The sequence below is a fragment of the Prunus avium genome, chromosome 7, assembly GCF_965620075.1.
Source record: "Prunus avium chromosome 7, drPruAviu1.hap1.1, whole genome shotgun sequence".
Taxonomy (NCBI): Eukaryota; Viridiplantae; Streptophyta; class Magnoliopsida; order Rosales; family Rosaceae; genus Prunus; species Prunus avium.
The window spans coordinates 4,295,349-4,310,796 of record NC_142290.1 but is presented as its reverse complement, the minus strand read 5'-3'; the positions used below and the strand labels follow the sequence as shown (position 1 = coordinate 4,310,796).

Below are 15,448 nucleotides of genomic sequence, written 5' to 3'. Positions count from 1 at the left end.
CCACAATGATTTGATTGTAATTTACCTTATGTTATACTAGCCTCTCCGCACGCGCTTGCTAGAGGCTTTTTTTAAAAAATTAAATTTATTTTATAATTAAAAAAGATAATGGGTAGTTGTATTCCATAAAAATATGATATATTATCTGATTTAGTTTTAATTTTTTTTAAATATGAAAAAGTGTGAATTTACCATATTATCCTCATTTAATTAATAATTTTAATTCTTAATGTTTTCTTTAAACAAGGGCATTTTCTGGTATTTTGAATGTTTTACCATTCTTTGCCTTTTGCTTTATATATAGATTTGTTAAGTGTGGTAAATAGTTGTACTCTCTTTTGTCTGTAAGTAGAAGGCATTAAGAGAATTAAATTACAAGCTTGAGAAGAGCAACTCTATGGTTATTATTTTCTTCTAAATTCTCTCCATAATTCCTTAAGTTCTATATCATGTTATTAGCACAAGTCTTTAACCACCAGAGGATCTTGGTTTGAGCTTGGTATAATTTTCTTCACTCTAAATTTATATTCCATTTTTTATTATATTTACTAGTTCAATCGTTAATATGAGTGCTATATTAACCAAGTTTCATTTAGATATAGCTATACACATGTTAATTGATACAAGTGGAAGCTATGTCAAAGCATGAATCTTCTATATTATCCATTTTTATATCTAACATTTGTGTAGGGTATTTATCTTTTATATAACATACTTATTGTTTTTAAATATATATATACATAGTTAACGACCAAACTTTACATATATTAGCTTTTTTTACTCTATAAACTTACAATATTGATATGATGAGGATGAATTTTTATCATACATGAACTCGAAGTTCATAGACCAATATCCTTGGAACCCGAAGTTCTAAACTAAAATGATAATTGTAATTTCATGAATACTTTTACAAGAAATGAATTTTATTTTGAATTGAGTGGAAACCTGAAGTTCACATCCTAATGATATGATAATTTTATTTAAAATCAAAATAATCTTAGAATCAAAAGTTCTAAATGATATGATAATTTAAGAGCCAAAAGTCTTAACTTTTATTATACTTGAACATGTAGCTTCAAGTACATAAAATACATATTATAATCCGTTGGCACTAAAACTGAATAGATAGAGATGAGTGCAACTTACAGGTGATGTGGACGATCGAGAGATCGATTGAGCATTGGATGCAGATCCTTCTTGTCCTTGGATGCTGATCCTGAATAGAAGAAAGCTGAGACTCGTAAGGCCTACGGAACCGGTGTGGAACTAGCCTAAGACCCTCCGATGCCAAAGTAAGTTTGTTTTCTAAGAGCTCTTGCTGTTGATAATATATTAGTATAAAAGTCAAGCTGAAAAGTCTTACCCCTGTATTGTAGTGAAGGGGCTTATTTATAGAGGGCATTTTGTATGCTCTTAGTACTTAATTTCGATGTGGGACTCATGGGAGGGCCCTATGAGGTTGACACGAGTCTTTAGATATTTCGGGCGGGTGCTTCGAAGTTGATTTTGCAGAATCGGTAGGGGATACCGATTGTAGACTATGCTGGGCCTGTAGCGATCGTTTGCTGTTTTGAGACAATATCATCGGTAGCCGATGCTGATTGTTCGGAGCCTTGGGCACTTGGGGAGTTTCTCTGATCCACGTGTCACTGGATGAGTGGAGGGTCAGATATGGTACAAACATAATCCAATCATCTCCTTAAAATTATTATCCTACACATTTATATTATTGATGCATACTGTTATTTTTATTAATTTTTTATTTCTATCTTTATAGATATACAACAATGTTAAATCTTGATAAGATTGATTTCACTACACTAGATATTTCTGGCAAGAACTATCTAACGTGGGTTCTCAATGAGGAAATTCATCTGCATGCGAATAACATGGGAAATACCATAAAGTAAGGAAATCAAGCATCCCTGCAGGATCGCGCAAAAGCAATGATTTTCCTTCGTCGTCATCTTTATGGAGGATTGAAAACTGAATATCCTGGGCTAAAAACCATTCCCTAAAGCGAATGCTAATGAGAATATGCATACATTATTGCCTTAATCAAATGCAAGCAAATATGGGTGTTGGGGTCTTTTTCTTCCAGCAGCCAGACGAATGGGCTTGGGCTGCTGTAAAGGATGAGCGGAGGAGATTGCCCCTGTTTCTGAGTTCAAAGACCGAGCTCCAAGAGAGTTTTGAAAGGAGTAGTGACAACTTTAGAAAACACCTTGGATTCTTTCACCAATCAACCAAATAAACGTGACAGATTAGCAATGGATTGGCTTGGCTTGAGGAGCTTGTGGCATGGGAGCTAAGCCTTCACAAGTGTAGCAATATGAGAGAGACAAAAGCTTGAATTTCTTATGGAAACAAATATTCAGGGCAAGGGGGAGAGAGATCTGAAGAGATTTTTGACTAAGGAAGAGAGGTAGAGATGGAAATAAAGAATGGGGTGTATTGAGTAAATTCCCAGCTGCTTGACAAAGCTTGGTCGCACTTTGGATGATTTACTAGAAGAGAAAATGGGAAGAGATAGGGCTCGAAATTGCAGAGGTTTCAGGGATGAGAGATGAAGCTTGCTCTCTGAATGTGGTTGTCTTGCTGGGTAGAGAAAGCTCCCTTTTATAGGCGCTTAGAACCCTAATTCTATCGATCCTCCATTCCCACTTTTCCTTTGCTTTTTTCCATTCACTCCCTTTTGGTGAAATTTCTTCAACCAGAACGCATATGTCACAGGCTCTTTGGAGTTCCAAGGCTTTCTATGCGGCTAGACCTCCCCATGGGTATTCCTCATGTCCTATGGATTTCCATTGGTTTTTGCGATGACCTCTGTTTGACTTGGTTCTGGAGCTTTAACAAGGGTGGAATACGATGCTAGGTTTTTAACAAGGATCTGGGCTGGGCTTTGTTCACAAGTATCGGGTTATTGGTACTTTCTTTCCAGCGGCCTGCATGTTTTCGTCAAGCTGCTGGAAGTAGCCTATTTGCTTTATTTTGGGTGTTTTAACTAACGTGAGATTGTCTAAGTGTTGCAGCAGACTATGAGGTGTTCTCCTAAGGCTTCAGATCACTTTTTCCCCCTCTCTCATGCTAACCCATGTGTTTGGGCCTAAGGAATGGGCTTGAGTTTTAGTGCTCCCAAGTGGCCTAAAACTTTCCATTCCTTGAACCCTCAATGGGCCCTGTGAGTGCTCGTACCCATCCATACCACAACCTTCTCAGCAAGCCCCGGGTAATTAAGTGGCTTGGGCCCACTTAAGCTTGTAGCACGGCGTGTTGCTTGTTTGCCTGGCGTGGCACATGTGCAAGCGCATAAGACGAACTTTTATGTGCTTCAATCCAGTTTTTTCTCAATAAGGTATTGCACTGGGCTAGGAATATTTTTGGGCCCAACCTTGGATTTTTTGGGCCTCAACAATGGGCATGGCTGAGGTCGTGGTCATGGTCATTACAGTTACCAAAATCGAGGAAGTTATTCAAACAAGAAAAACACATCATACCACCAGCAGTGAAATAATAATGAAGGAAAAGAAAAGGAAAGTTTTCTCATCGCATTGCATTTTGATTATGAAATTGGGAAAATATGGAAGCACGATATAGGTCTCATAAATTGAAAGAACATTATACCAATTGAAATGACTAATTGACACCTTCCATTATGATAATTGTTTGTACCATATCTGACCCTCCACTCATCCAGTGATACGTGGATCAGAGAAACTCCCCAAGTGCCCAAGGCTCCGAACAATCAGCATCGGCTACCGATGATATTGTCTCAAAACAACAAACGGTCGCTACAGGCCCAGCATAGTCTACAATCGGTATCCCCTACCGATTCTGCAAAATCAACCTCGAAGCACCCGCCCAAAATATCTAAAGACTCGTGTCAACCTCATAGGGCCCTCCCACGAGTCCCACATTGAAATTAAGTACTAAGAGCATACAAAATGCCCTCTATAAATAAGCCCCTTCACTACAATACAGGGGTAAGACTTTTCAGCTTGACTTTTATACTAATATATTATCAACAGCAAGAGCTCTTAGAAAACAAACTTACTTTGGCATCGGAGGGTCTTAGGCTGGTTCCACACCGGTTCCATAGGCCTTACGAGTCCTGGCTTTCTTCTATTCAGGATCAGCATCCAAGGACAAGAAGGATTTGCATCCAATGCTCAATCAATCTCTCGATCGTCCACATCACCTGTAAGTTGCACTCATCTCTATCTGTTCAGTTTTAGTGCCAACAGATTGGTGCCGTCTGTGGGAATCGCTTATCGATTAACCCATATCTCAAAAACTCTGAGACCAAAAAATGAATCCATCTTCTGCCCTCCCTGCCGATGGCCCCATCCTCGGCATCGGTGGTGAGCCAAGTCTAGCTCCCCTGCTTCACACACCACGAACAGAAACGCCTGCTCAACCAAACACTCTGGAGGCTCGCATGGAGACTCGACAATGGGAAATGGCGAGAATGCAGGAGCACAACAATATCCTAGCTTCTAAACTTGATGACACCCAGAGGCAACTGCATGACCAGCAAACACACTCAACCCAGTTGCAGAACGGTCTGGAGCGGACCATGCAGTTTCGGCAGGAGAAATCATTTAAAAGCGTGCGGAAGCCCAGCGCTCAGGACAGAGGGAAGCAGCAAGCCGCAGGCAAGCCATCTGCCTCCCGAAGGCTGTTCGTCCCCTCCCCAAAAGAGCGTCGTTCGGAATATCAAGTTTACTTCGATTGCCGTGATAGGATCAACGATCGGCGCAAAGAGTGATAGCCTTCGCCCATCCCGATCCAAGCAAAGCTCAACGATCGACGTCTGGAGGCACTTGGACCAAAATCCCCCATACGCCGAAGGTACGATGTGATCGGCCTGGAAGAAACGGACGAATCAGACTATGTTCCAACTTCACCGGGGACCACGATCTCCCACCGATCGGCAGGACCTTCAAAGGAGCACCATAGCCATCGATCAAATAGAGAAAATGATCGGCATAGGGGGGGCTATGAAAGAAGCCCAAGCTGAACGGCAAGTCAAGAAGCTCAAGGCCACCACGCTGGCCGGAGCACGGAGAAAGATGCAAAGGAACCCTTCGGTGACGATCTTCCCTCTACCGATCCTACCATCCGTCTCCTCCTCCAGAAGATGAACCGCATTGAGGAGGAACAGAACCAGCCTCGGACGCCAACGTGGGGAAAGGTACAACCAGGGCCATTCACCAGCCGCATCCGAACGTTCAGACACGAAAAAGAGGTCCAGGCACTCCGAATATCGTTCTACTCAGGGGTGGAAGACCCTGTAACTCACATTCATACCTTCCAGTTGGCTCTGGGTTGCAAAGGACTCATGGACGAAGGCCAATGCTTATTGTTCCCCTCCACCATGACCGGAGCTGCCTTAAATTGGTTTTACCGATTGGAACCAGGTACGGTTGATTCTTTCGATCAGTTGAAGCAAACTTTCCTCAACCATTTTATGATTCAAACCGATCGACTGTACTCTGCCGATGACCTTTATACTGTTCGACAACAAGACGATGAGCCTCTGAGAGAATATGCGGCTAGGTTCAACCATGAATATTCCCGATGTCCAGAAACTGACGATAGGGCAGCCTTCGGAGCCTTCGATCGTCTCAGTTTCGCTATCTGGTCCACAGCAGCAACTGGACCACTTACACCGAGCTGATGAAACAGGCAGCTATCCACGTCAAGGCCGAACATTTCAACTGCAAAGGATCGGCTTCGGCCCCATCAAGCAAAGCGGCACCGATCAATCGGCCTTCCACTCTAAACTATGACCGATTCCCAGCGAATCGGACAACAACTCAGGCTCCCTACCAAACGGCACCCCCTGCCTCTGCTCCTTACGAAGCACGAAACAAACGAAAGGACACCTTCCGGGATCGGCAGGACAGCAGCAAAAGGGGCAAGGACTCCGGCAGGCGAAGCGACTTGGGAGATTCGAAAAAGAATCGGCCAGAGGAAATTTTCACTTTACTCAACACCACTTACGAGCATGTCCTCTTGACATAAAGTGAGATGATACCGAAGCCGACTAATCGCAAGCTCCCTCGGCAGACCGAGAAGGACACAGGAGTCTTCTGCCAATACCACCAGTACAATGGCCACGACACAGAATCGTGCATCGCCCTTTTAAAAATTGTCAAACGCCTCATCAACGAAGGAAAGCTGGATCAGTACCTAAACACCAAAACGGCTCCGGATCAACCCTCGAGTCGGCAGATCAATATGATCAGTGGAGGGGCACCCATCGCCGAAACCAGCAATCGATCCGTCAAGAGCTACGTTCGTGCCGTACGGCATCCCCAGATCCTCAATGTAGCGGGGGGATGCAACGACAAGATCCAGCGAAACGGTTGGGAACCTATCACCTTTTTTGAAGAGGAAGAACGAGGCGTCATCTTCCCCCACTCCGATCCCATGATCATACGAGCCGATATTTCAGAATTCGATGTAGGCCGAATCCTCATAGACACCGGCAGTTCGGTCAATGTACTATTTGCCGACGCTTTTAATGCCCTCGGTATAGACCCTCAGCACCTCAACAAGGATATCACTCCTCTCTTAAGTTTCTCGGGTGACGTGGTTGAACCGATCGGAAGTGTCCAGCTCCCGTTCGCCGTCGGCACTGTCCCCAGACGGACGGTTATCTACACTCACTTTCTGGTAGTCGACTGCCCAACGGCATACAACGCCATCATCGGCAGAACGGCGCTCACCAAAATAAAAGCCATGCTCTCACCACACATGCTCCTCCTCAAGTTCCCCACGCACGCTGGCGTAGGCCAAGTGTGAGGGGATCAGTTGAGCACACGGACATGTTACGTCTCGGCAATGAAGGAATCAGCAAGAGCTACGCTTCGCGAAGCATACTCAGTTTCCACCAGGATGACTGTGCCGAACGGCAGAGGGACGGACAAACCAGATGATCCCAGGGATGAGGCTGTCACCCCACAAGCACAACCCATTGAAGATTTAGAATCGGTCACCCTCTCCGAGGCACAGTCCGACCGACAGGTCCGAATCAGCACCACCTTGAGTTCGGCATTGCGTGCCGATTTCATTACCTTTTTGCGCGCCAATACAGAAGTCTTCGCCTGGTCATACAATGACATGCTCGGCATCGCTCCACATGTCATCAGTCACAAGCTCAGCATTTGTCCCACTTTCAAACCCATCAGACAGAAATGGCGACCCTACGATACCGAATGGTACGAAGCAATGCGGCTCGAAGTAACCTACCCAATTTGGTTGGCAAACTCGGTCTTGGTCAAGAAGTCAAGCGGCGCCTGGAGAATGTGTCAGGATTATACCGATTTGAACAAGGCTTGCCCAAAAGACAGTTTTCCTTTGCCGAGGATCAATCAGATGGTGGACGCCATAGCAGGCCATGAACTTCTCAGCTTCATGGACGCATACTCAGGCTACAACCAGATATTCATGAGCCCTGCCGATCGCGAACATATGGCATTCATCACTGACAAAGGACTTTACTGTTACAACGTCATGCCGTTCGGCTTGAAGAACGCTGGAGCAACATACCAGCGATTGGTGAACAAAATTTTCTCTGAACTCATCGGCACCTCGATGGAGGTTTATGTGGACGATATGCTGGTCAAAAGTAAAACAGCCGATTCTCATCTCCACAACCTCTCCATTATGTTCGATGTCTTGAAGAAGTACAACATGCGCCTCAATCCAAACAAGTGTGCCTTCGGCGTCTCCTCGGGCAAATTTCTTGGTTTCATGATCAACCAACAAGGCATTGAGGACAACCCTGAAAAAATCAAGGCATTGCTCGACATGCAGATACCGAAGACACATAAAGATATTCAGAGTCTCATTGGGCGAGTCGCTGCTCTGGCCCGATTCATATCAAAGGCTACCGATCGGTGTGCCCCATTCTTCAAAGCCCTCAAAGGAAGCAAACGGCAGATTGTCTGGACTGCCGAATGCGATCGAGCCTTCCAAGACCTCAAGACCTACATGAGCAGAGCGCCCCTATTGTCCACCCCTCTTCCCGGCGAAGAACTCATTTTCTACCTATCGGTTTCGGCAACGGCACTCAGTTCCGTGCTCATTCGCAAGCCAAACGGCATAGAACTACAAATTTTCTATAATAGCCATGCCCTGCAAGATGCCGAGATTCGGTACCCCGAGCTGGAGAAGCTCGCCTATGCCCTCGTTCTCTCAGCACGCAAGCTTCGGCCATATTTTCAGGCCCACAGTATTACCGTTCTCACCAATCAGCCTTTGCGCCAAATACTACAGAGACCGGAGATGTCAGGTCGGCTAGTCAAATGGGCCATTGAACTCAGCGAATTCGACATCCACTATCACCCTCGGCCTGCCGAGAAAGATCAAGCCGTAGCTGATTTCATCTCCGAAATGACTACTTTCGAAAAGGAAGATCCGGATGATGACGCCCCCGGACCGGCTTCGGCAGCCCCTGTCGCCCATCCAACCGAAGGGACCTTTAATCCATCAATACCCCTATGGACTCTCTATGTAGACGGCTCGTCCAACCGACAAGGCAGCGGAGCCGGCTTAGTACTAAAAGCCCCTGATCAAACAACCATCGAATATGCCATCCGTTTCCAATTCCAGGCTTCCAACAACGAAGCAGAATACAAAGCTCTTTTGGCAGGCCTTCGGCTCGCTAAAGGGATAGGGGCTAAACAACTCAGGATATGCAGTGACTCACAACTTGTCGTTAATCAGGTGCTCACCGAATTCGAAGCCAAGGATACTTCGATGGCTGCCTACTTGACACACGCCCGCCGATTGCTCCAACACTTTGCAGCGTATCAAGTTCAACAGATCCCCAGATCCGAGAACAGCCACGCCGATGCCCTATCACGCCTTGCATCGGCCATCGACGACAACGTTGGTCGCCATGTGCCGATCGAAATCCTCGCTCGGCGCAGCACCTCTGAAGCCGAGGTACATGCCGTTCAGCAGGATCCTAGTTGGATGGATCCAATCCACGCATTCCTCGCCAGCGGAACGTTACCAGACGACAAGACCAAGGCTAAGACTCTCCACCGCCGATCGGCACGATACCTCCTTTTGAATCAGATCCTCTATCGGCGTGGTCATTCCTTACCATTACTTCGGTGCATGACCCCACAGCAAGGAAACTACGTCTTACGAGAAATTCATGAAGGAGCCTGCGGGGACCATTCCGGCGCCCGATCCTTGGCTTTCAAGACCATACGGCAAGGGTATTATTGGCCGACTCTTCATGCCGATGCCACCAAACTCGTCCAGAGGTGTGATCATTGCCAGCGTTTCGGCTCTGTCCCAAAACTGCCTGCCGAACCAATCACTCCGATTGTCAGCCCTTGGCCCTTCGCTCAATGGGGTTTAGATATCATCCGCCCCATGCCCTAAGGAAAGGGACAGCTTAAATTCGCCATCGTCGCTGTCGACTACTTTACAAAGTGGACCGAGGCCGAAGCTTTGGCGACCATCATCGCAGCCAGGGTCGAGCATTTCGTATGGAAAAACATAATTTGTCGGTTCAGCCTCCCGAACGCAATCATCACCGACAACGGAAAACAATTCGACTCCTCTCAGTTCCGGCACCTATGCCACCGATTCAAGATCAACTTGTTCTTCGCATCTCCAGCACACCCACAATCAAACGGCCAGGTAGAGGCCATTAACAAAATCATCAAGAAGACGCTGAAGAAGAAGCTTGGGCCAGCTAAAGGAGCCTGGCCCGATCTGCTCCCAAAGGCATTATGGGCCATCAACACCTCCTACCGACGGTCGACTAGCGAAACACCGTTTTCCCTTGCTTTTGGTACCGAAGCCGTTGTCCCAGTGGAAATCAACGCACCCACGTGCCGTACGGCATCTTACACGCCAGAGCAAAATGAAACGCTGCTTGCATTCAACCTGGACCTCATCGACGAACACTGTTCCCAGGCCCAGGTTCGGAATGCTGCCTACAAACCAGGACCATTCCGCTACTACGATTCGCGCGTCAAACGCCAATCGTTCAAACTGGGGGACTGGGTCTTACGCAAAGTCTCTCTCGCCACCAAGGACTCCAACGAAGGCACCCTTGGCCCTACATGGGAAAGTCCTTATGAGGTCGTCACCGTCTGCCGACCCGGAACTTACCGATTGCGCGGTACCGATGGCCATACCCTCGGCCACCCTTGGAACGTAGAACATTTGAAATATTACTACAAATGACCACACCTTAGGTCATCACCTTTGTAATCAGTTTATTTTAATACACTCCCTATTCTATACATACAGCATTACCATAAACAGCAATACTATATTCAGAATAAACTACCTACGGCATGCACACATAAGAATACGGAAGTTAGCAAATTAAACCGAATCAAATCAAACTTGAGATCAAAAGGCCACAAAAGGGCCATCTGTCTTAGTACAGTGTCATTCGGCATGTTCCAAAAAATCGTACATTTCCAGAATATGAAGATAAAAATACACAAGTCTAAAAGGAGGGAGGCTCAGCATCGGTCGTCTCGACTTCGGCATCAGCTGACGCAGGCTCAGGATCGGTCGACGGTTCGGCAGCAGGCACACTGGTAGCAGTTGGCACGGGATGACCATCTTCCTCCCCACTGCTTGAGTCAGTTTCACCAGCAGATTCGGCATCGGCATCCTCTCCCTTGTATGCCTCCACCATCTCTTCGGTCACCCCTTCTGGCAGCGGAGGCGGATCCCGGAGAAAGTTCAACTTCAGCTTCTTATCTGCATTATACCGCTTGAATCGGTACACCATGTCATCACACTGCTCCATGACCTCTTTATCTAGCATCAGTGTGAACTCCTCCGAGGTTCGGTAGTCAGCCACGGCTTTCACCTTAGCCTCTTCCACCTCTTTGGCATGCAACCGCTCAGTTGCATCCATCGCCACCTCCACTGTCGTCTTGGCATCGTGCGCTGCCACCACCTCTAGTTCAGTCGCTGCAAGCTTAGACGAGAGCTCTGCAATCTTTGCTGCATTCTGTTCAGCCCGCCGATCGGCTTCCTGAATGAGCTTTCCGGCATCGGCAATCTTCGAACAGCCCTCCTCGAATTTCTTCTGGTACCGTTCGGCAGCATTCACGGCTCGCTTCACACAGAGCTACATTTCCATATCAGCCTGCAACAATCCAAAGTTTAGTACATACCAAACCCCAAAACACTTGGAATCAACAAAAACTACAAACTTACTGCAGCCTGAAGCCGGAAGGCTCGTCCGGTCTGCTCGCGCAACGTCTTCATCGACAGCTGCTCGATCTCTGACAGCTCCATTTGGGCGCCATCGATCATGCTGTTGATGAACGGCACGGCCTTCCAAGGGCAGACAATGTTGACCGGCCCCTCCTCCCCCTCTCCTTCATCATCGGGGATCAGAACGGAGGTCCCCTCGCTCGGCCCCCTAGGCTTCTTCGGCAACGGCGTCACGTCAAGGGAACCCTCGATCTGCCTTTTGCCCGTCACCTGGAGGTGGACCTCCCAAACGGTCTCGGCTTCGGCCACCCTCTTCTCCCGGCGACGATCGGCCACCGTCATCTCATCTGCCGAAGCCCCTCCGGACGCCCCTGCAGCCTTCTTCTTCTTCGGTCTGGGGGACTCGCCTTTCTTCTGCTTCGGCGCCCCGTGGCCCTCCAGCCGCCATTTGGTCGCTTCACTCATCGGCCTTCCACCTGCCACTGCATAAGAACACAAGTTAGATAGGAAACGGCAGTCATAAAAATGAGAAAAGAAAGAAACTGCCGAACGGCATCACTTACTTTGTCTTTTTTCTTCCTCCTCTTCCTCCTTCACCCTTCGGTCGTGTTCCGCCTTACCGATCAAGCCTGCCTTGAACAGATTCCGAAAGTACAACAGCTCCTTAAAAAAGCGATCTTCTTCGGCAATCTTCACTCGGACCCGCTCGATCGCTTCCACTTCTCTGATCGGCGCAGCAGGCCGTTTCAAGGACACTGAAACAAAACTCCCAACGGTATAAAAAAAAAAAAAAAAAAAAAAAAACCCACAACACTCCAGCCGAATGGCAGGCCTCAACCTACCGACTGTTTGGAAGGTCGTAGGGATCCGCCTTTCTACAATCACCCCTGGTGCCGATTTCCAAACACCAGACGCAATTATATTGCCCCAGCGCATATCCAAGCGTCGCCAGGATCTTCTGCACTGAATGCCTCAATGGTAGCCGAAGCCCATGCTTGAAAACATCAGTGAAAAAGACAACTCCTTTGTCATTATCACTCAACGACTCCAGCGGCTCTGGGATTCGCATCACTACCGATTCCGGGATATTATACTCTGCCCGAATCTTGGCCAGCTCAGCCTCGGTCAGTGTGTTCGGCTTTAAATGATCTACTCCAAACACCAATTCCTTCGGCTTCGCCATCGGGATCCGTTGCTTGCCCGCAACAACCCTCAGCACTCCCTCCCCTGGCGTAGCAACAGACACGTCACCCACATCGGCCCCACGACCAGAAGTCGAAGGCTCACTACCTTTAGGCACGCTATGCGAAGTGCCACCAGCCTCAGTACGCACCCCTGCCCCCTCCACTATCTCACAACTCGAAGAGCTCCCAGATTCGGCACTCCCACTCTCTTCGGCAGAGCTTCCCGAGGACGAATCATCCTCGAATGCCCTCGGACTACGACTACGCTCGGATTCGATATCTGACATCTACAAACAACACACGAAGGGAAACTAAGTGCCATGCTAGAATCAAAGTCCTATTCTACCTCCTAAACACTTATGTTCATGCTTGTTCATGCTTTGTTCATACAAAAATTCATCGAATTCAACACTTTGATTCACGAAAAATCATAAACATAGCAACATACCTTGTTCACACGGTGGTTCCTAGTCGCCGGAAATCGCCTGCTCAGCCTTCGCACGGTTTCCGGAAATCGCCTCTCACAAGCTCTGATTGCTCTCAAAAACTTCAAGTATTCCAACTATCATCCCTTCCTTACATTTATAAGACGAACCTAGCATCGGGAAGCGAAGCGACGCATCGGGATATGAAACGACGCGACTCTTCACAGCCATGCTGACACGTATCACGCATGCATGGGGGAGCCCAAGCGTCCTCATTTGAAACGTTTCCAATCCTCAGAGACACTTCAACTTCCCAGATGGTGCAACTCTAGCCACTTTCGAGCACAACTCCACTGGCGAACGGTAGGCGCACATTGATGAGTTCTCACCCACCTCTCGTGCCGAACGGCAGGCGCACATTGATGAGTTCTCACCCACCTCTCGTGCCGAACGACAGGCGCACGGGATGAGTTCTCACTCACCTCTCGTGCCGAACGGCAGGCGCACATTGATGAGTTCTCACTCACCTCTCGCGCCGGACGGTACCGAATGCCGTCTCTTTTCAAAGCTCACTCGCTCGGGCACTTGGGGGACTACATGCCACCATCAGCAACAACGAGACCATCGAGTCCAGATCAGAATGCCGGAGACAGATTCAAGTCCCCAACCGAGAAGTCGCTTCTCAATCGGTAACTTGGGGGACCACTGTTTGTACCATATCTGACCCTCCACTCATCCAGTGACACGTGGATCAGAGAAACTCCCCAAGTGCCCAAGGCTCCGAACAATCAGCATCGGCTACCGATGATATTGTCTCAAAACAGCAAACGGTCGCTACAGGCCCAGCATAGTCTACAATCGGTATCCCCTACCGATTCTGCAGAATCAACCTCGAAGCACCCGCCCGAAATATCTAAAGACTCGTGTCAACCTCATAGGGCCCTCCCACGAGTCCCACATCGAAATTAAGTACTAAGAGCATACAAAATGCCCTCTATAAATAAGCCCCTTCACTACAATACAGGGGTAAAACTTTTCAGCTTGACTTTTATACTAATATATTATCAACAGCAAGAGCTCTTAGAAAACAAACTTACTTTGGCGTCGGAGGGTCTTAGGCTGGTTCCACACCGGTTCTGTAGGCCTTACAAGTCTCGGCTTTCTTCTATTCAGGATCAGCATCCAAGGACAAGAAGGATCTGCATCCAACGCTCAATCGATCTCTCGATCGTCCACATCACCTGTAAGTTGCACTCATCTCTATCTGTTCAGTTTTAGTGCCAACAATAATTATTTAAAAATAAAAAAATAAAAAAAACTCGAAAGGTCCCTAGGAGCCATAGAGGTAGAAAGGAAATAAAGAAACAAGGGGCAAAGCAAAAAATTAAAAGAAAAACAAGGAGTGCCAATGCACTGGTGTTAAGGTTGTGAGTTTTAAAGGCGTAGTTAGGGGTTTGAAACCTCTTACCTTCACCACTTAAATATTTTAAGGGTATTCTATTATGTATTTATTAATTTGAAAATAAACATATAATTATCAGGCCAAATTCGGGGACGAGGATATCAATACCATCCCCTACTCATACCTAATGAGGGGATACCTGTACCCGATCCCCATTTTGCCCCGAAATCGGGGATTTATGCCATCCCTACACGAGCCCATATAATTAATGCATTTCTACCTTTAAATATCTATACATTAAACTTATGTTATTTGAAGTTCAAATTTGAAACATTAATGTCATGTTAATGATACTAAAAAGGATTTCAAAAATAATAATAACTCAAAATAATTACATCGTAAGTTGTGAATTAATCACTATAGTCCATTACACATTATGTTCCAACATTGTTGCCTTCAGTGGTAGCGGCGTCACCTTGTTTTTGTTCCTTCAGTAATAAATTCCATATTTGAGAGTACCACTTACATATCTAATGATTCTTTTAACAGCGAGTAAATGAGATTCTTTTGGACAAGACTAAAATCGTGCACAAACACCAACAGAAAATGATATATCAGGTCTACTAGCAGTTAAGTAGAGCAAACTCCCTATCATGCTCTTGTAAAGTGTCTGGTCAACGTATTTTCCAATTAGATCTTTATGAAGCTTGGTGGTGGTGCTCATGGGATTTGTGATTGGCTTTGCACTTTCCAATCCAAACTTTGAAACCAAGTCCTTCGCATACTTAGTTTGAGATAGAAACATCCCATCTTTTAATTGTTGTACCTGTAATCCAAGGAAGTACGTTAGTTCACCACTCATACTCATTTCAAATTCATTTTGCATGACGTCAGTAAATTCAGAAACTAAGGCATTTGAAGTTGAACCAAAAACAATATCATCCACATATATTTGTACAACCATTAGATCATGAGCAACCCTTTTGACAAACAAGGTTTTGTCAATTATATCCCTGGTGTAACCTTTCAGCAACAAATGAGAGGATAATCTCTCATACCAAGCTCGAGGAGCTTGTTTTAAGCCATACAAAGCCTTTTTAAGCCGATACACATGATCAGGATGAAAATGGTATCTTTAAATCCTGCAGGTTGTTCAACATACACCTCTTCCTTGAGCAAGCCATTTAGAAATGCACCTTTGACATCCATTTCATACA

General features: G+C 46.5%; 1 protein-coding gene across 1 annotated transcript; it reads left to right on the top strand.

Moving 5' to 3' along the window:
• The first annotated feature begins 8,004 nt into the window (after positions 1-8,004).
• Positions 8,005-10,224, top strand: LOC110759389 (uncharacterized). Its single transcript, XM_088244473.1, has 3 exons — positions 8,005-8,822; positions 9,151-9,290; positions 9,650-10,224. Exons 1-3 carry the CDS (start codon positions 8,005-8,007, stop codon positions 10,222-10,224), a joined length of 1,533 nt encoding a protein of 510 aa, XP_088100599.1.
• Positions 10,225-15,448: the final 5,224 nt, after the last annotated feature.